General features: G+C 41.1%; 1 protein-coding gene across 3 annotated transcripts in view; it reads right to left on the reverse strand.

The window, feature by feature from the left end:
• Positions 1-21,444, reverse strand: part of UNC13B (unc-13 homolog B) — a 208,002-nt gene extending 186,558 nt beyond the window's left edge. For all 3 annotated transcript variants that reach the window (XM_059837153.1, XM_059837152.1, XM_059837151.1), the window contains exon 1: positions 21,328-21,444. In XM_059837153.1, the coding sequence (XP_059693136.1) occupies positions 21,328-21,349 (22 nt within the window). In that variant the 5' untranslated portion in view covers positions 21,350-21,444. The remainder of the gene's footprint in view (positions 1-21,327) is intronic.
• Positions 21,445-21,712: the final 268 nt, after the last annotated feature.

The raw sequence follows: 21,712 nt of genomic DNA on the forward strand, positions 1-21,712 counted from the left end.
AGCATACATCAGAGTATTCTTAAACTCAGTTCAAAGGAGAAAGCCTTGTTATCCACATATTTTTCAAACAATCTGTGTGAATAGGGTTTTTTTTCTGAGCAGGTGCTACATACACCAGTGAGAAAATTAAAATTAGGCATGACAAATTACTGCAAGGCTCGGAAAACACTCTACTCAAACCTCCTAAGCAGGCTCATGGTCCTATTCAGTTAAAGGGAACCCAAGTGTTCCGAACACCTGCACATCCCAGATCACCTTTAAGACTTGCTTGCAAAGGAGAGGAATGTAACACAGGGAGTGCCTGAGCAGATGGCCAAAAGATTACATTCTAACTAAATCCAGCACATGACTTACCACCCGGTCACTCCCCACACTAGAACAAAACCTACATCGCTTCGCAGGGGCAATAAAGTGCCATGGAGGGGCTGTGGGAGAAATTAGAAGAATGGAAGGGCGCAGTTTCAATTACCACTTCTAAAAAGCCATGCAATGCTGAAAGCAGAGCATTCAAAATGCATTTTCCTGATCAGCTACTTGATAAATAGCTTCCTCCTCTCTGTGAAACACAAATGCAGTGTTTCTGAGAGCACTCTAACTTCTACAGTAACTTTCCCCAGCTGAACAGCAGAATCAATACATATTTCCATTTCACTCTGCTTCTCTCACCTTTTCCAGGTGCTCAGACTTCAGTGTACAGTGACATGCAGCACGAGGTGCAAAGGTTGCTTAAACAACATAAATAAGAGACCACAGCAATACTACCCAAGACTAAGTCAACACACCAAATTCACACCCATGCGCCCTCCAGCAGGCATGCAGAAGGGAGGGGAAGCCTTTTGTGAGGGATGGAATGGTTAGGCAGTGCTCCAGCCCCTAACTTTCTACAACTAAGCCTTTGGAAACAATTTTGCTGCCTAAACCCTATAGCACCAACAGCTATACCCCACTGCAGAGCCAGAAAATCAATGCCTCCTACTCACTTCTTGGAAGTTAGTGATAAAAATCCATGACAGGCTGGCAACTGGCTCAAGACTGGCACTTTTAACAAGGACTGCTCTGTCCCTGGAGTTCCCACCCTGACACACAAGACCCTTTCACAGAATGGGTCAGGTTGGAATGGAACACATTGGGTCATCTGGTCCAACCTCCCTGTTCAGCCAGGGTCATCCCAGAGCCCACAGCACAGGATTGTGTCTAGAGGGTTCTTGAATACCTCCAAGGAGGGACAGTCCACAATCTCTTTCCCTGCCCTGGAGATCAAAACATGCATAGCCTTTGCACACTCTCATCTTCTACGTGAGGGTGAGGAAACCTTTTCTTTCCCACCACTTGAACCCAAAAGGTGTTCCAGCCTGGAGGAAACAGAGGCCATGAAGCGACCTCACCTGTGATTTTAATTCAGTCACTATTTTGTTTCCCACTATCCCTATTAAAGCCCAGCAGCATCAATTACACCATTAATTGCAATTGCAAGTGCCAAAGCAGAACAGCAGTACTGCCTGTGCCATGAAACTCTTCTCCTCCCTTCCTAATTCCTAAGAAAGGAAAAGCAGGACAAAACAACAGTTTGGTGGTTTTCCAAGTCTGCTACAAAGATTCAACGAGACAAAGCCACCTTGATATTCCCAGCCTGAGATAAGTGTAAAAAGAAAGGCTCCACTGCATTCTCATACATTTAGAGTTAAATTATGTTCAGAAGGAAGAGATTTCCCTGAAAAAGCTCAAAGGAAGGATAATTGCACAGGAGGCCCCAGGGAGCCACCAGCACTCAGCAGCACCTCAACAGCTTCTGCTGTAACTGCAGAGCCCAGAGCAGTCTCCAACTTCTCCCAGTAGAGCCCTGCAGAGCTGGGGTGGTTACTGCAGAAAGGCTCCTGCAGCCTCAGGGGCCACTGGGAGACCTAAGTCACATTCATTACTTCATACTTTGTTTTTCTGCCAGGCAAAACAAACCACTGGTTTACATATAAACATTGTTCCACTGTTCAGGGAAGAGAGTACTTTATGCCCCAGTATTCTGTTTGAGAATGACGTGATGGAAACACAGGGGATACCTTCATGGACCAACAGTCCTAAAAGCTGAGACTGAATCCACAGTACACTGGGGATAAAATTCTGTTATTGCTTAATGTGAAAGGCAGGCTGGGCTGATCTGAGAACTGCTCTGCTGCCAGAAGGAAGAGCCACTGTGAAATGCCACTCTGCTTGGTAACTAGCAGAGAGCAGGAAAATAGCACAGATTTTCAAAAGTGCCCAAAGAACTAAGGTTGCTTCTAAGGACAGAATTTTTCTGACTTAGTACTTGAAACAGTCCTTCAAAAATCCATTACATCTTTGATTGAGACAACTGTGGGGGAACCCAGATAGCAAGGTTTACCTCAGCTGAACCGAGGGATCAATCTGCTTTAATAAGTAGTCCAGAATAAATGGAATAGATGTGATATGAGTTCATTAATTTTTAATAGTTCATAGAAATTAAAAAAAAAAAAAAAGCCCAACATAACACAAAGCACTCACATATTGCATTTTCCAATCATGTAGCAAAGAGCTTTCTTCAATTTGACCACTCTGAATACCCACAGGACAGATTGACTTGCCCTTCCCAAGGCCTTGGGAACCACGTCAAACAAAAGATATATTTCCTTCAGCAACAAGCCATTATTCACATTACTCAAGGATTCTTTTCAGGAAGGGGGTGGGCAAAAGAGAGTTTTTAATCCGTAGTCTGTGACAGCAAATTGATCTACCCAAGAGATTTCTGTATTGCCAGATGTCTTGAAAATGAATTAGAATCCTTCCTAATTCACGTGAATTAGCATCTTCCTGCTCATATGATCTACAAATTCATTACCCTGTACAGAGACACACAAAGCTACTAAGTTTATTTGATTTATGATACAATTTCCAACAAACAGCTGTCTACCAGCCATTCCACCCTTCCTGCCCACTGGACAGTGACTGATAGCAGCTGGGACATGTGACTGCTTGCAGGGTTTTCCAAATCTCTGTGATAAGGGGATACATACTCACCCTTCCCATTCAAGGTTCAGCACCATTTCATAGAGGATTTCCAAGAAAGCACTACATAATATACACATCCCACACTGCCAAACCTCACTAGATGCTTCCCTGCTCCTCTGTAAATTCTCTGGTCAGTTAAGATCCAGGCCCTGCATGCACACAAGAGAAACAACCTGCAGGAAGAGAGCAGCCCACTTGCTCCTCTCTGTAATCCAGATACTCCACAACTTGGGGCTCATAGCTAAGTCCCAAGGGGATACTGCTGCATGTTTCTGGTTACTAAACTTGAATCAAACATTTGTTTCTTGCTAGAATTTTCACTCGTATAGAATGAACTTTCATGAGCAAAGTATTAAAACCTAAGCAGAAAATACTTAGCATTTTTATGTAAAAGCTATATATTACAGTATTGTCTAAATCTCTATTAGTGCCATAGCCCATGAACATCAGAGCAACACTGCACAGTGACTGAATATCTGGACTATTCCCCAGTATTTCATGCACATGAACTGGGGAGAGCTTGCAGGACAATGATGGCAAATCTACACAAACCTGAGCAAGCCCACAGTTAATACACCCTGCTGATCCAGTTATAAAATGAAAGATACATACTATTTGGCTCAACCATTCAGACCCCCTCAGTGAAGCAGGTAATTTCATACCTCCTGCAAATACTGTCACTTTTAAACTCAACCTTTGCATGAAACTTTGTAAATGTGTACAACATAGCTTAGCTTTCACCATAACTTTATAGCATTCAATTTCTTCCATCCCTACAGAAATTACTATATAATGTGAACAGAACAGATTTTAGAGCTGCGTAGGAAACCCTTTCTGTCATTTGCACATATTCCCCACATTCTCACAGTATACCTGGAGGAGCAGATAAACTCTGCAAATCTTTTGGCAAGAGCTGTTCAGCTGTGGGGGTTATTTTATAATAAAAGTCAATCTTCATCAGCAAAAGAAGCCTTCTTTTAAAAGGTTCTACTTCTCTAAAAGGTATTTCATGCAACAGAAGAGGTGACAATTTACTTTCTATTCTGGTTTAATGTACTAGGCAGTTAATGCAAATAGACTTCTAAACACTTTCAATAACAGAACAGATTCAGACAGTTAAGAGACACATCTGGGTCTTGTTTACAGGTTAATCTGTTACCAGATCTGATTTGACATACCGACTTAACATCACACAGGTTTTCAACTTCCTGAACCGAAGGGTTTTGTATGTATTCTTGTTTGTTGCATACCTCAAGAACTCACCTGCCTGAAATACTCCTTGAACTATTTCACCAATACAAATTTGCAGGTGAAGAAAACACTACTGAAATTTAAAAAAATAAATAAATTAAAAATAGAGCTGCAGAAAATATGGGGATTGCAGTTTTGAACAGCTTAGGCCAGAAAAATGAAACATATCTAAAACACAAACAATTTTACTAGGGAACTACAGAACTGGAAAAGTGGAACTCAAACTATGCCAACTTGTAGAAGGCAACTGTGACAGAGGACTAAATGCAAAAGGAAAACTAAAGAGGTCTGCAACTGATTCCTTCCTTGACACACACATCAGACTGCTCTACCACATTCTTACACCAGCATTTCTCAGGAAAGTAGTATCAGGATGCAAGGTCAGGCTGTTGTTTGTTGGTTTGAAAACAATATTTGAAGTAGAGCAACTAGGACAGGGTTCACAGAGAGGAAGGGAGGGAGGAGATTCACAAAATAACAGGTCCCAAAACCCAGAAGTACCCTCATCTCTGAACTTTTAAGCAAATATGTTGATTATACTAAAAAGCTAGCATAGAACAGGATCTACACTGCCAAAATATATACAATACATCATGACCATTCAGAACTGTAGAAGAAATCCAGCATTTTAAAACATGCAGATCATTTTATCCAAAAAAGCCTCAGGAGATCATAACAATAAAATGCTTAAAACATTGATAAGCTATTTGGTAAACCACAGCTCAAATCTTTATTACATTAAACATTAGCACTTAGCGGAACTTCTGCTTTGCAGTAGAAGCTGCAAGAAGTTTACTTACAGCTGATCCCAGAAAAAGCTTCCTGAAAGGCAGTAGGAAGCATTCAATTGATTTCAGATAAAGAGCAACTGAAATAAGCAGGACATTATTGTTTTTTCTGTCCAGGAGGAAAAAAAAAATAAAAAAATAAGTGCATTCATGAACCATATAGCCAAGAAAGCTAGAATCAGATGCTGGAAGCAGTAAAAGAAACCAGGAACATGCAGGTCTTGAACTTTATAACCTCCCGAAACAGATCTGCACTGCCAGTGAATCCAGAGTGTCAACAGCCCATTAAATATTTTCCAGTTTTTATATTAAATACACTTGGAACCAGAAAAAGTGCAGAAGCTTCTACGTCCAGGCAGCTTGTGTGGTGAAACCCTGAACAGGAGAGAGAGAAGATGACAGCTGAGGAGTGGAATTCCCAACACCAGAATACTCTTCCTGAAATTCCCATCACTGCAGATGCTCTTCCAGGCTCAGAGTGTATCTAACCCCCTTTCTCCTGCTTGCATGGTCCCCCAGTTCAGCTGGCAGGCACACAGTCTCAGGACACTTCTCTTGCCAGCACAAAACAGACAAATCCCCTGAGTTCGAGTCATCTTTCAAGTACTTACAACAATGATCAAGAATCATAAGCCATTTTCTGTCTGCTTTGGGACCTGCTGAAATGACAGCCTCCCAGTGCCCAGACAAAAATCCTTCCTCTACACAATGCATCTCATTATTGTCCTTAAAGGCTGTGCACAAAATGTTAGCTCCAGAGCCCCACAGCCAGTGCTGGAGTACAAGGTGTCTCCAGCCTGCACACCGCTCTGCAGAGAGCCCTTTACTCACCTTTTCAACTTATCTAACAACAATCACCATCTCAGGGCAAACCAACAAGTCAATTCTAGCAAGGCAAGAGTCAGCATCTTCACATGCTTATTCAGACTTGTGCTTGGCTCCTTCATAACCTTCCCACAGACATGTTAAAATGTACCTGAAATTTCACTTTGCTCCTAGCTGTCACCTCAAGAGCCTCTTGCCTAAGCCAAACGCCTGAGCTCTGAGATACAGTGGCCCATTCATACCTTCACATGGTTTTCTTCACTGAGAAAAGGCTTTGAAGTGTCAGTCCTATTTCCCCACAAGGAACCACAAACAAGTAACACAAGAATATTCACAAGCAAGGTGCCACAAAGACTCTTTTTGCTGTCCCACAGATGTTTGCCTTCTGGATACTGCATCTCCCCCTACCAGCACCATGCCAATGCCAGTCATATTTGTAATTCATTGCCCCCAAAACATCAGTTGCTTCAATAAGTCTGACAGTCTCACTGCTCAAATTAGATGCTGGAGCTCCCAAAAACCACCTTGATATCGATGACATCTTGCACTTGGGTCTCAAACCAGATGTCTTCTGCCCTGCAGACCAAGGGGCTCCTTCTACACCTTCAGCAGGAGTTTGCATAAAGAGAAACTATATCATGGGAGTGAGGGCTGCAAAACAACACCATTAGCCTGTATCTCATCCATACAAACATCTAGACAATTCCCAGAAAAGAGCATGACAGGATGATACAGCAATACCAACTATACAAATTAATATGCCCCTAGGCTTAGGACCCAGGTGACATTTTTGAAAGTAGTTTCATACAGTCTGTTCTACCACCCCCAGACCTCCACCATCACCAACATAATCAATGCTTAAGGGTGCCAGCAATTACAGGTGAATTCCACTCTGGTATTTCTTCAAAAACAAGGGGGAATACATGCTTCAGACACCTTATTTCATAGTTTTGCTATACATATTTTTTGTCACTTGACAGCAGTATTAGATGTTTTAAAGTAGATAGCACAAGCAAACCCATATTGCTCTGTGTCAAGAAGAAAGGGACTATCAAAGATTCAAGATGCTTTGCTACCTGTTTGACACAGAAAACAGAGTCTGGCTCTTTTAAAACTGAAGAACTTCTTCTCCAGCCACAATACACAAAAGAAAATCCTTCAAATTTTGTGGGGCTCTAAGCAGAGAGCTAAGTACCTTATTACTACCACCACCAGGTCTCAAGGGCAAACACATACACCTCAGCTGACTGAGTAATCCCTCCTGGTTTTGGCATGACCTAGCACAAGCAGGTGAGCATCACCTCCAAGTGATTGGTCTGGATCAGTTATACTTTTCTTGAGAAGTGGGAAAACAAACACAGACTGAAGTTTTGTTATTATGTGCTTACAAGACTCTGCTTTTGTTCAAAGTTTGCTCTCCAAGGGGCTGGGCAAGCAGAGTGTGGTGATGGAGAAATGGATTTGATACTATTTGTGTAACAAAACACATTGCAAACAAAAAGAAAACTGAAGACTTAGCCAACTTCCTTGATTCCAGAGCTAAATTCACCTATATACATTTAACCTACAAACATTTAAATCAGTTGCTAAAAAGCACAGCTAGGAGAAATCCTTGCAACATCTATTTCTTCCTTTCTGAGTTGACCAACACAGACACATTTCTGAAGATCCATGAAGTTTCTACTCAGCAGCTGCTTTGAACTGAGCAGTGAGGACAAGAAGAAAATCTCTTATTCAAATCACAGAGATTATAAAAGGTTAATCCTCCTGACGCTGGCAACACAGACAGCTCTGTCAGGCGACCTGGTTCCCCAACCAAGAGGTGAACTAAGCAGTAATCCAAGCTGCCACGCCTCTCCAATATTCTCCTGCAGCCTTAGTATTATTAGTCAAAAAACAGCTTGGGTACAGTGTACTAGAGCAAGTTATTGCATGTCTGACTCTCCCAGAAGATACATTTTGTTAGATTGTGCTTTAGTACTTTGCCTTAAGGGGTTCTCTACAGGTTATTGACTTCTCCTGAACTTTTAGCTATTTTATGATCAGAAAAGACAGCATCCTACTCCTGAATCTGTGCTTTATGGTGGAAAAAAAAATAAACATCAACCAAATCTTACAGAATTTTTAAATGTATAAGATATGTACTACTGGACAGAGTAGTAAAGGGGGCTTCCAATTTTCAGTGGCATAATAGCCCTTCTTTCAAATTCTGCAAGGTTCAGAAATACATTATTTTAAGTTAGTGGCAGAAATATATTATTTTAAGTTAATGGAAATGCCTTAATTGATTAAGGGAACAAAACCCACACTACTAAATTTTAAACAAAACAGACTGCAACTCACATATGCCTCCAGCTGCCAAAGACTAAGGAAATATGCATAATGAAAGCCATATCCTTGCAGCAGAAGGCAGGAAAAGAGATAGACTGATAATGTATCAAGTCTGCTAGGAGCCAGTCTGAGCTGGTAAACTGACTTTGATGACAAAGCAACAGCTCAACTAGTTTAAAATAAAAAGTGTCAGTGGGGGGGGAAAAACCCAAGGAGCAAAAATTATTTTAAAACTCCAAACATAACAAAAATCCCTTAATAGTAATTCAGAAACCAGATGAATGGAGAAATTGGTTTCTTCAGGTTTGAGGGGGGTGGGTAGGTGTATTTATTTAAAAAAAAGATACACCTCTCTGCAGAATCAATTCTTCCAAGACACAGAGCACATGCAGCTTCTGCTCAGACATTGTACACAGAGGTAAAGGCCACTTAAATTACTAGAATCTTGCCAGAGTTATTAGGTCAAATCACACAGCCGGGTCACAGCCAAGGTAACAGCTGCTAGAAGACACAAGTACTGTGGTGCCATAGAGGAAAGAGCAGAAATGACAGAACAAACCCATTTCTGTGCTTGTCCTTTGGCTTGTGCTTTTCTCCTGTCAACAAAAGTCACCTGAACAGTCTCCCCAGTGACTCAGGTTTCTACACTCCCTGTTCAGACTTAGTGTAAACAAGATGCACCGTGGAAAAAGAATTGCTGACTAACCACACCAGGAGTGATTGCCACCTAATCACAGCCTTGGTCTATTTTCTGGTAGTTTCGATTTAAGTTACAGGATTGCAAGCACTCAGCCAACTGGAACACAGCTACTTGGGAAGGAGGAGAGCACAAGCTAGTCCTGAAAGGCACCGAGATTAAAAAATGGCGCTAACTAATATCACTGTTCAACTTTAGCGGTATAGCATAGTAAACAAAAGACAAACTCAAAACCAAAGCAACAGCACATTTGTGGTGGATTCAGTAAATTCTTATATATACTTTTTTAAACAAAAACATCCTACCATGCTAGAGTAAATTATAAGCTTCCAGGAAAATCAGCACCTGTGTTTTCCACACCGAATAATGAAGGAAGATTAGTCTAGCATGAAAAGTATTTTGAAGTAAAATATTAATAAAATCTTATTATTATGTTACTTAATATTTACCTGTTTGTTTACCTTCACAAACTAGAGAAAATATTAGCATCTAGGAGACAGAAATAAGTTTGACTATAACAATTAAGAACGAGTAGAAGAACTTGTTAGGGTATGAGCTATGGTGTAACTGAATGAGATTCCAGGCAGGAACAGGAAATCTAATAAAAAAAACACTGTTGGCAAACTATACCTCTGTCAGTCTGATTTTAATCTTCCCATTCACAAACTGCTCGAACAATACTGGTTCCTGGAGGACGCTCACAAATTGCAGAAATAGGACAGTCAGATAGATTGCCATCTGAAAGAGCTGCACCTCACAAACACATTAGCATTCACCTGCCCATACTTTTCAAAATACTGTTTCAAAACAGCATGTACACAAAGAACTGAATCACAAGAAGGTCTTACTACTGACAAGGAGCGTCCTCAAGACTGTTCCCTTGAAAGCCATGCTGCTTGCTTGCATTTGGATCTCCATAAACAATAAGGTGAAAATACACCAAGTTAAATAAGAATCAGCATCATTAACCAAAATGAACAGACTTAGGTATGAATCGAGTAAAAGCAAGTTCCTTCACATGTAGGTTCTTTTCCTTATTATTAACATTTATAAATAAGGAAGACACTATGTCAAAATTTTACCTTAATATACAGTTTGTCTATAGCAATTGGTTGTCAGAACAGTAACTCACTGCACAAGTTAATGCAGTGAGGATCACAAGACTGGAGGGGTCCAACTCTAATGCTGCTTCTCCCAACACCTGGACCACTTACACCATTCAAAATCATTCCTACTTTTCACCCAACACTTCAATTAATGGCATGTGTATGCCTTCTGTATCTTATGTCAACACTATTCCCCCTCTCCATGTTTTTCCTCACTCCATGTTTAATTTCCTGATGTTTTTAATGGACACAAGTCACAGATCCCAGCAGCTTCTGTTTACAAGCATGGTGCACAGACACAAGGACTCCCCAACATCTCTCCTTTCAGTAAGTTTCACATTTCTCAGCAATGCTTGTCATTTGCCTCTAAGTGTACAGTTTTTTTATAGAACATCAACTCATTTTCATTCTCACTCTCCTCAGGGGTCACTGAGTCCTTCCTGCATTGTATTTATTTGCTTCAAAATTTACTATGTAATTAGGACTTCTCTTAAGAACAGCTTTGACACACTAATTTGTATTCTTTCTTGCCATGACACAAGTGGAAGACAGATATCTGTTTCTCCCACTAGTCTTAGCAACATTACTAGCTTCTGCTACTCTGCTCTGGCCAGGAGCTTGAGCCAGCTCCTTATACTCTTTACAAGTCTTTTGCCAATTTCAATTTTATTTAAAAAGAAGTCTGCTATAGGATTTGTGAGATATTACAGAAGTACAAATAGATGCATGCTTTCATGTAGAAACAAGAAACTAGCCCAAACAATTTTCCTTTCACAAACCCATGTCACACTTCATATGATACTCTTCCACACTGTTTCCTCCTGTCTAAAAATTTTTTTATTACTCTCTCCTAATAGCTTATTTGAAACTTTCCATATTGTCACAGTCCTGCCTGCTTTTGAAGTCAAGATCAGTATTTATCCACATTTATCACTCATCTCCTTTATCTTCCCACCTATCCACAGAAACCACATCTTCTATTCCTCTCCAGTTAGACAATGTCACTGCTTGTTTGTAGCCACAGTTAAACTTCTGCTGGCAGAATTCAGATTTAAAATGTTGCAAGTTTCAGCACTCTGGGAAAAAGACTACCAGACTCAAATGCAGGATATTAGAATTTTTTCTCCTATGCTTCTGCATCATTTTGAGTTTCATAAGAAACAATTCCATAGTCAGGGACCAAACCCAGCCCATCTTTACACTTCCCTGTCCCCATGCACAGAAGTCTGATTCCTCCCCCTGTAGAGGCTGGCTGTTTCCCCTTTTCATGTGACCAAAGTGCCTTCTGTTACCTGTTTTATTACCACTTGCAAGATGCCACCTTGTCTGCTGAGGTGGAAGCCCCTGCCTTAGCCTTTCTGATCCTCAACATACACCTTCCTCTACAAACTGGTTTTTTGCCCACACCTCTCAGAGGTTCTCTGTTTGCACAGCATATCCTGACGTAATGAACATGTGAATCATCAGGTCTGGGGTAATTTCCTAGGTGGAGCCTTTTCGGTTATTTGAGATGCTAATATTTACCCCTGTAGCTTCCCTGAATTTCCTACCCTCCTCTGTATCCAACCTCCTCAGTTCACCAGAAAGCTTCTTCATCTTCCCTGGAAGCTTGACAATTACTAACCTACATATTCATCTATTTGCCTTAACTTAGCTTCAGCTGTGATCATTCAAACCAAGTTCACTTCATGTCCAATTTCCCTGAAGCATCTTCTGTGCCTCTCAAAGTCACATCTACAGTTCACTCCATCAGTTTTATGGCTGTGATCACTGTCTGATGGTGAAACTGTCACACAACACAGCTCCCTGTACCCCTGGAACAACCAACAGGATATATTCTCTGCTGTGGGGAGTCAGTCTTTCACAGTGAGAACACCCAGAAATATTTTGTTCTAACCATGTTATGAGGGGTTTTTCCCACATTTAAATCCTGGACTACGTGCAGTAGACCTCTTGTGCTATCACAGCAAAATCTCTTATCAGCTCTTCCCAAAGCAATTTCAGCCCAGCTGGTTCTCTTTTATCCACACTAATGCTGCTTTACAATTTTGCATCACCAAACCACAGTGGAATTTTCCCAGTCACCTCTATTCCTCTCTTTCTAGAGTAGGAAAGCCCTTCTGACATCTCTGTTCCCCTCATAACTCCCACTCCAGTGACTCCTGCTAACCTTTTAGGGGCTAGTTCTGAACAGCCTCTAAACTAACAGCCTCCTTCCCACCACTTTAGCCCCAAGCTTCCCATCCTGCTTTATAACACAAATGTGTTTGCATCTTCTAGGAAAACTAACTCAATACTACTAATTCAAATGTTTTACATTATTTACTTCATAAAACTGTAGCACTTGTCATGGATCCAGTAACCCCTGTTTCATCTGCAGCACCAGCTCTTCCACAACATTCTGTGAGGAAAAAGAAATACCCAACGCAGGCCCCCAGGAAGTGTGCACAGGGTTAACTCATTTATAGTCAAACTTCTGTTGCGAGCTACTCTCCTCCAATACAGCCTCAGCAAGTTTCTACATTTTTGACTCAAGTGTCAGGTATATAGAGAACAGTAACTTCAAACTCAAGTTCACATCACAAGTAAAAGGTCTGTCACTTGAGCTCTGGTAAACCACACACCTGCCACCAAGCAAAAGTGTAACAATACACTGATTTAACACTGAGATCTATTAGGGCATGGCATGTCTTGATCTCTTTTTAACCATGGAAAAATATGTAAACATTTGTCATTACAGTCAAATTACTCATAATATAACACCCACTTGCCTCTACTCAAGTAACAGACTACCAAACTCCATTTTTTCCAATCCTTAAGTACTGGAAGGGCAAGGAGTACAACTTTCACAATAGCTTCTCCAACATAAGGAAAGGCACACCAGATTCTGCTGTTCTGATGCTGAAGCTAATAAACCATTTCAGCATAAAAAGCAGAAATCCGTCACATATGGTAACCAGCATAAAGCTACCAAGAACCATAGAAAATCTTTCATCAATTTTAGTTCAAAATCTGACCTTTTTTGTTAAGACTCTAGGTTGTTACATTTAAAAAATACTATGTATTACAGAGGGTCATACTAGATGATTACAACAAGCCATTCTGGCCTTGTAACTATGGAGTTTCTAAGCAGTTAATCTCCTCAAAAAATCTCCTACTAAAATGGAGTATACACAGACTCCACTTACTCAATTTGATAGGTCGAAACCTAATAAAATTCTGCACATGCAGCAAGTTATACAAGGTGGGAAAGGCTGAAATAAAACTACTGTTTCATGTCCATTTTTCCCTTCCTACCAATCCATATCCATGTTGCATGCCAAATTCAAGTCACACACTACAAGTTTAGGTTCAGATCAGGAGCTCAAGATTGGGGGATGTCCAAATCACAAAATATTGAGAGTTTCATTTAAAACCATGACTTCATTAATCTATGAAATGGCATATGATTTTGGTAAGGTCAGAAATCCCAAATCCAAAAACAAAGGCAATCTCAGCTTTCTAGTAATTTATGACCCGTCTGATTTTCAAAGCCAAGCCACATGCATGAAGAAGCCAAACAATCTCCTGAAAAACGCCACCTGGTTGCCTTTAAAGAAATCTTACAATGAAGAATAACACATCAAATTTGGAAGGGGTACAAAGGGGGAACAACATTTTTCTACAATGTGTGTAGTAGTTTACAGAGCAGTCAAATTCCTTCTTCACAGAAAGCTGACAAACTACCTTGGCACCGTGTATCTGGTACTCCTGGCCCTATAGGAAGAAATAATTACTGAAGATTTGTACAACAAGCTTATGGTTCCATGGTGAACTCATGGACCCACCTCCCACACAGGTCTGTCCAAAGCTCATCTGACAAAAGGATGAACATGCACTCAAGAGCAGTATGGCAGAGGAAACAAAGTCACAACTATTAGTTGGCAGCATTCCCTTTCATTTTTAGGATGCCCACATGTAGCTATCAGAGGCAGCGTTCCTGGCAGTACTGTGCTCCAATTCCTTGCCACATTCCACAAGAGCAGGACATGAATCCAAGCCATAATATGGTGCTTAGTAAGTTCAACCAGCATCAGTCAAAAAAATTCCTCAGCTGAGGACTTATTATCTAACTTGATCCTCTAGCCACAGCTGATTTTTTGCACCCCACGCTACACAAGGAGGGAAAGGCTGCTAAGATCTGTAGGTACTCAACATTTTGGGTTTTTTAAGTGCAATTATTCAATTATTCAAAGTTCATAATGGGGAAATAACTTAAAAGGACAGTAAGAAACCTGTTTTGAAAGCCTGGTGAAGGAGTTAGATGTTTCTAACGTGTTAGAGATATATTAAATGTTTATGATGCACCAAGTAAATCACATTTGCATCTTTTAATGAAATTATCAACCAGAGATTTCTCAGGCTTTTTTTTTAAATCTGGATCTTCCCAGCTGAAATAGACATATAGATGCACATAATGTATTTCATAATACATTTTGCTGAAATCTGCTCATCACAGAAGACAGCAGTACTCATATAAAGACAGTTAAACACAGAAATGCTGAAGAGCTCATATGCCTGCCAGTACTACTTCAGTTTTTTCAAAACTTGCAAATAGCATTCCAATTCAACAACTGTTAAATAGGCAGAACAACTGTTTTGGATCACCACTCCCATTTTCTTCTACAAAGCAATTATTTAATAGTTACCTGCAGCAGCTGTGATCAAATTAAATAAAACACGGGCTGTCCAAAAACAATCCCTAGCAATACATGAGGGACATTTCAGAGGGAGTTAATTTCATAATGTTGAGACTAATTACTACCAATTGACTAAGAATAAATATGAACCAAAACCATCATAATCAGATTCAGGAATCATTTATTAGGTGTTTTCCAGGGGACCAAAAAGCCACTCCTCAAGCAAGAAGGACAGCTGAATTCTACTCCACCTCAAAGGGCTATAAAGCCATGGTAAAATACAAGAAAAAATTGTATTGACACAGGTTGTGTGGCCCAAGATGAAGAAAGTTAAATGCACGGAAAAGCAAGAGACTTAACAAAAAATCTGAATAGAGACAAAACACCAACAAGGGTATTGGTCTCCCAACTCATCAGCTGATTTAACTGATGATGGTGAAAAAGCATTAAGCACCCCATAAACCTCTGCCACATGCTCAGGAAGAAGCAAGCACTTGTGAGATCGGGTACATTCCAGCCCGAGGCAAGTGAAGATAACGTTAAATATTCGATGTGCAAGTAATAAAAATCAGAAGGTCTAAAAAACTGCAACTTGCATGTAATTGAAGTAGTCTGTAGCCCAGTGACCTTTGTTTTAAATGCATCCAGAGATATTAGAAAAGAGGCTCCAAAAAGAGCAGAGTATGACACCCAAGGTGACACTCAGAACACACCTGTAAGAGGTCAGGTACCTACAGATCACTGAGCACTCCAGACAAATGTCTGAAATGTCTAAGGAGTTAAAGTTCTGGTAAAAAAAAAAGATGCCTACTATTCAGCACCAGCTTGGAAAGACTGATCCAAACTGTACACACATGGAATTTTCTGAGACACAAAACTCACTTAGGGTAGAACAGTGTCTCAATAAAGTGAAAAATTACATAGTATGGTGGTATCCAGTGAAACAGTAATAGAGAGTCACTTGAGAGCCTGGCCATGATCAGTGATGTTTCCTGTCCCAAAGCCTGCCATATTTCACTCTTTTTCAACTGGGCATTTGCCACTTACACAAAACCAAGCAGGACACAGAGGCCAGTCAAAAGGCAAATAATAAAAGCAGAATTATGCACAGCAGCCTAGTCAGGTATAAGGAGAGCCTAAGAGAAAAAAAAAATCCATCTGAAATCTTTCTAAATGCAAAGAGAGCTGATCCAAACACCTAGGATATACCTGTGGAATAGAAATCCATGTCACAGAAATCATCTGCCAAATTTTATAGGTGACAGTTTACAAGCAAAACAACACTTCAGCAAAGCTCTTGGTAAACATGGCTAAAGCAGGCACAGATAAGCACACACCAACAATACAAGTAAAGCAGATTTCAGTTCTCTATTTAACAACGATTAGATCAACACAACAATATTAAATGCAATTTCACTACTAAACAAACTTTTGAAGTACCGTCAGAAAGTAAAGGCAGCAAAGAAAAGCAAATCCAAGTGCTAAAGAGAAACCTTTTAAACTCCTGACTTCAGAAATCATTCTGTCAAACAAGAGGCAAAACCAGCAAACTGCTTACATACACTTCCACACAACGAAAATGCCAGGTATTAACCAGTAAGCTCTAACATAAGAAAGAGGCAGAGTTAGTGAAGACCCTATACACTTTCAGAACAGCCCCAAATCTGCTTGCAAGACCACACAGGGAATTATCAGAACAAAAAAGCAACAGAGAAAGAGGTATTAGACACATCCCTCCAGTTCAAGATCTCTTGGAAGAGCAGCAAGAACAGCTTTTATGGAGTGATTAAAGTATTTTTCAAAACACAAACTAATATTTGACCACAAGGCACAAAAAAATAACCAGGAAGAAATTTCAAAGGAGATATATAGGAAGATGATTTGCCATCAGACATACGCATTTCACATGCATTCAAGTCAAGGACTGAAATAAGGTCCTAGATTTAAAAAGCAGTTTAATTTGCTTGGACTTTCATTGCTGCTGTGTAAGCTGCAACTAGATCTTGGACAGTTAAGAGTTTAAAATTAGGTTCTTTCAGCATTTAGATTAAATGCAGCACTTTATTGCATATTAAAAGAGTATGCTAATAACAACTTTAACAAGTTAAGCCTGGCAGATCTCACACTGAAGAAGTCTGCTGAGAGCAAGACAGAAGCAGACACTATTCAAATTCAGGATCCATCTCTGTACCTTCCCGTCATCCCACTGAGAAATATAGGGAGATTTCAAGTAGTTTGTAGTCCTCTAAATACCTAAAAAGTAGATTCCACACTGTTTGCACTAACTGTGCCCAAAGCTGAAAGGGTGAGGATTTTAAACTGGAAATCAGATGATCACCCGTGCATCAAAAGCCAGACATGGTTTGCAGGTTTTCCTGAGCAACAGAAAAAGCTAGAAATCTTAAAAAGCTCTTTCCAATTACACCTTTATAAACCTAAAGCTTAACTCTCAACACAAAAATGCTCTTTTAGTAGAGAACGCTTCTATCTTAGCCTTATTACCCAAATTTCTAATGCACATCATTGTGCTCCAACACTACCTACACTGGTAACTTCCTGACTAAGGTCAACTAGAGAAATGGAGTTTGTAATAGTCACACAGCAAATTGTAACTGAATCATTACGTTATATTAATATCCTAGTGTTATAACCTTGCATTTCTGCTACTACTTTTCACGTTCAATTCTTCATAATTTTGACCTACAAAAAGGTGGATATGTTTTTTTTTCAATTCCACAACCATTTCAGAAGAGTCATAACAGCAGGCCAGAGGCACTGCATTCAGTCTTTCAAAGAACACTGAGGTAAGTTGAGGCCATTACATCAAGACAGGGGAAAAATCCTTTAAAGAGAAGTTCCTGGCACTTGGCCACTTGTAGGTAAAGGTATTTTTTAAGTACATCGCAAGATTGAACATGTTTTCATTTCTTTTTCATTTCTTTTATCATTAACATCCATTTCCATTTTCCTTCTTTGCTTCCTTCACTTGGATGTCAACACAGTTCAATTCAGTACTGGAATGCAAATTTTTCTGGTACTACAGGGATGGACAGTTAAGTTCTTGGAATGATATTCCAACACTCCAGCTGTTTTGACCAAAATGTCACAAGCTCTTCTAATTCTTCAGTGCAGCCACAAGATAAACATTAGGCAAACAAAAAAATATCATTCCTAACCTCCAGACAATGTCATTTCACACAGCAGTCAACATGATATTCTAGAGTGCAAGAGCTCACCCAAATCATTCTTCCATGTAACTCTGGCAGCCAATCTCACACAGATATCAGGCCCCAAGATAAAGGCACATTACACAAAAGCACTATGATCTCTATGGGACTAAGTCAGGTACTGTACACAGGGATAAGGGAAGAACCCCACTGCCAACATTTTTGGCATTATAATTATCAGGTGGACCAGTCAGGTCAAACACTTTGGAATAGAGTGACAGTGAAGATACAGCTTAAGGTGCTATGATGCAGAGAGGAGAAAAACAAGAAGAGAGCCATCAGTCTTGAGACAGCAAGGGCTGGAGACAAAGGATGCAATAAAAGTGAGCAGGTGAAAGGGCATGAACGATGTGCCAGGACCATGATAAACAGAGCCAGTGACAGAGTGATCCAGCCTCAGCAGGGTCCACTTTGTTATGACCCCTGCAAGCTGCGCTGAGACAGCAGTTATTCCCATCACCAAGTCAGGAGACAGGAAAGATCAGGAAAATAAATTTTATCTAATTTAGATGTGGGGTAAAATCAACAGTTACAAGAGAAGGCCAAGAAAGTTATCAATGCAAGACTGATGTAAAAAAAACTAGACTGCTTCCCTGGGATTAGTTTTATTTAATATGTACTATTTTCACAAATACAACACTAAATGCAAACTAATAAAGCAAACTATGCCAAGAGAAGATTATCAGACATAATCCAGACACAGCTGCTCTGAACAGGAGTGTATGCAACCTCTCTTGCACTTAAGCAGCGCAATCAAAATACGAAGAAGTCTCCTAAAAGCCTCAATCATGTAATATTCAGGATTTCTTTTCTCCTTCACTTCACTTACACTCACTGCATATTTTCCTGCTTCAAAAGAAGCCCTTAATTTGCTCCTACAACAGCCCATTACCACTGGCTTATTTCACACATACCCTGAACTGTTGCAGACAAGCCCAGACTCACAATTCCTCTGAGCTTAGATTTTCTGTCAGGTGTTTCCTATTTCTATGGCAGATACAGCTCAATGATTCTGGAAAAAACAGAACAAAGCAAACAAAATACACCAAAGAAACAAACAAAAAAAGCCACATAACAAAACAACAACAAATAAAACCAGCAACAAAACAAATAAACAAAGGGGAAAAAAGAAAAAAAACCACACACACACAAAAAATTATTTGTTCTCCAAGAAAGTAAGAGAAATGTAGCACCTGATATCAAGAAGACATATGCTAGCTGGTCTTTCAGGAAAAAAGGCAGACCCAGACATGTTTGGTCACAAACACTGAGCACTGTTTTAGATTAGCGATTCATTAAAATACTATTAATGCGCACAATTCAAGGGGGGTGGAAAATAAACCAATAAATTAAAACACTATCCTTCTGACTGGCAGGCTTCTTGTGGTGCTGACACTTACGGCTTTTTCCACATTTTACTTTACATATAAAACTGCAATCCAGATGCTATTAACAGTGTCCCAATCACCTACATTTATTCCATGGGGGTTTTTGTTGTCTTTCTTTGTTAATCTCAGTTCTACACCATCCAACCCCACACTACTATGTAGTCTTATATGTGTACCATTTTAAATAGAAAAAAAAACAGCTTTTCCAACTTTCTTACTAACAGATCACTGCTGTCTCAACAAGATTAGTTCATTTCAGTGGAAAGGTAAAAAAAAATCAAGAGAAGTGCCATTATGTTGGGTTTTTTTAAAAATTAACAATAAAGCTGCCTCCTCTCCCCGGTTGTTTTATCTCCACTCCTGGTATCTATTTTGTTTTTCACACTGCTTCACCTCAACATACTTCCATATCATGTTAGATGGTTGCTTCTTGTGAGAGCTCATCAGCTCATCCTTTCAGTCTTGCCTATTTCAGAAAACATGTTTCTTGACGTTTAGTAAATTGACTACATTCTGCAATCTTACAATAAAGTTGTTCAGTATCATTCATTTAAATGAATTCTGGTGTCTTCTACTGTCTTCACACAGCAGATGGAAATGGAAGATAAAATTTTCACAGTAAATCTTCACACGAAGTCACCAGCCACCTCAAATTTCTTCTTTAGCTCTTCACACAAACAAAGAATAAAGGAAACACAAGAGCACACCAGGCTCCTGAAATGCCTCTGTCCTAAAAACTCTACAAATCAAGTTGAAAACAGAAGACAGTTGCAGCAGCTCAGTCATTCAGTTTGGGTTCTTTCGCTATTCCTCACGAAAGGCATGCAAATACATTCTTAAGACAATCAGCTTCAAGTGGTATCAAACCCACATTACTTTAAAGGACACTCTGAAAACATTTTGAGGATGAACCACCAACAAGAATAAAAAAACCGCCGTAATACACATAGGCATCCTTCGGCTAGTAAGACTCCACTTCAAAGAAGAGATTTTGGCAAAACCTTCAAAATGGGCTAGACAAGTCTGCACTTCACAGTATACACATAAGTGTGCAAAAAGCATATTTAAGATAAACGTTGTATTTGTGCACCTCTCCTAAGCCCTTAAACACAGTATGTGTTTAATAAAAGGGCTAAAACTTAATTCAGAAACACTCCCCAAAAGCAGTGCTCTCCCCAAAAAACCGCATCTCAAGATGCTCTGTTGGGCATCTTACACCATCACCGACACAGAGCTTTTGACTCAAAAGAGTGACGAACAGCTGGATAAGGCACTGTTATCAATAAACCCGTGTGTGTAAAAGAAGAGCTGAACTGCCAGCAGTGTCAGTTTTTTTATCATTCCTGGCAAAGGAGCTGAGAACATTAAAACTATACTTTTAAGCCGCAGGGCACGGCTGCGCTCGGGGACGCCCGGTGACCGCGGCGTTCAGTGCAGGGAGACACGTCCCAGTAGCGTGAGCGCTGGCAGATGGTTTCCCCCACGGATTTCTTTATCATTATTTTTTAGCACAAGGCAGCAAGAAACGGGAAACCAGAGACAGCACTATAATCCACTGAGCAGAGAAAGTGCCGGCTTCCCACAACCTGTTCAGCAAGGGGACGAGGCTCGATAGCAGGATGAGGAGGTAATTAGGAATGTAAGCGAAATAACAATGCACGCTCTAAGGCGAGTGTACGGAGTGACAGCAACCTGCTTCCTGCCCGCGCCGTTCACTGGGCGATTCAACTCGTGTCCGAGCCAATTCCCAAAGTCAGCCACGGCTCCTCCCGGGGCTCCGGACCCGCCCGGCCGGGACCGCCGCTCCTGGACCCGTACCTGTTCCCTCGCCATGCGGCACCTCCGGCCCAGGGGTGCAGGTGGCGGCCCGGGCCGCGGCCGCCCGCGGCTCGGGCGGGAGGCACCGGCACGCCCGCCCCTGCTCCAGGGAGGCTGAAACCCACTTCACCCAGGACAAAGCCAAACCCTGCCCAGGCGTGTCCCCCCGCTCCGTCGCCGCCGCCGCCCCGCTCACCTCGCACGCAGAGCAGCGACATGGCGGCCCCGGCAGCCGCCCCCGGCTCTCCTCATGCCGCCCCGCGGACACCGGGCGGCGGCGGCGCCTCAGCCGGGGCGGGGCTGTCCCGCCGGGGCAGGGCCGAGTGACGACTGACGCGTCAGGGGGAGCCCGCGGCCGGTCGGGCGGGCTGTGGTCAGGCGCGGGGCTTTGCTGCTTAGGCTCTCTTCTTTTCGGGCTTTTGTTTCGCTCCCGAAAGGTGAGGGAACTAGATGCAGGAGGAACGCCCTGGATATGTCTTCGCAGGAGTGCTTGGACAGGTTCTGGTGTGCTAGCGTAAGAATTAGGGAATTTGTTGAGAGGGACCCTTAGGGATCATTGAGTCCAGCTCTTGGCCTTGCAC

Source organism: Haemorhous mexicanus, chromosome Z (assembly GCF_027477595.1).
Source record: "Haemorhous mexicanus isolate bHaeMex1 chromosome Z, bHaeMex1.pri, whole genome shotgun sequence".
Lineage (NCBI taxonomy): Eukaryota > Metazoa > Chordata > Aves > Passeriformes > Fringillidae > Haemorhous > Haemorhous mexicanus.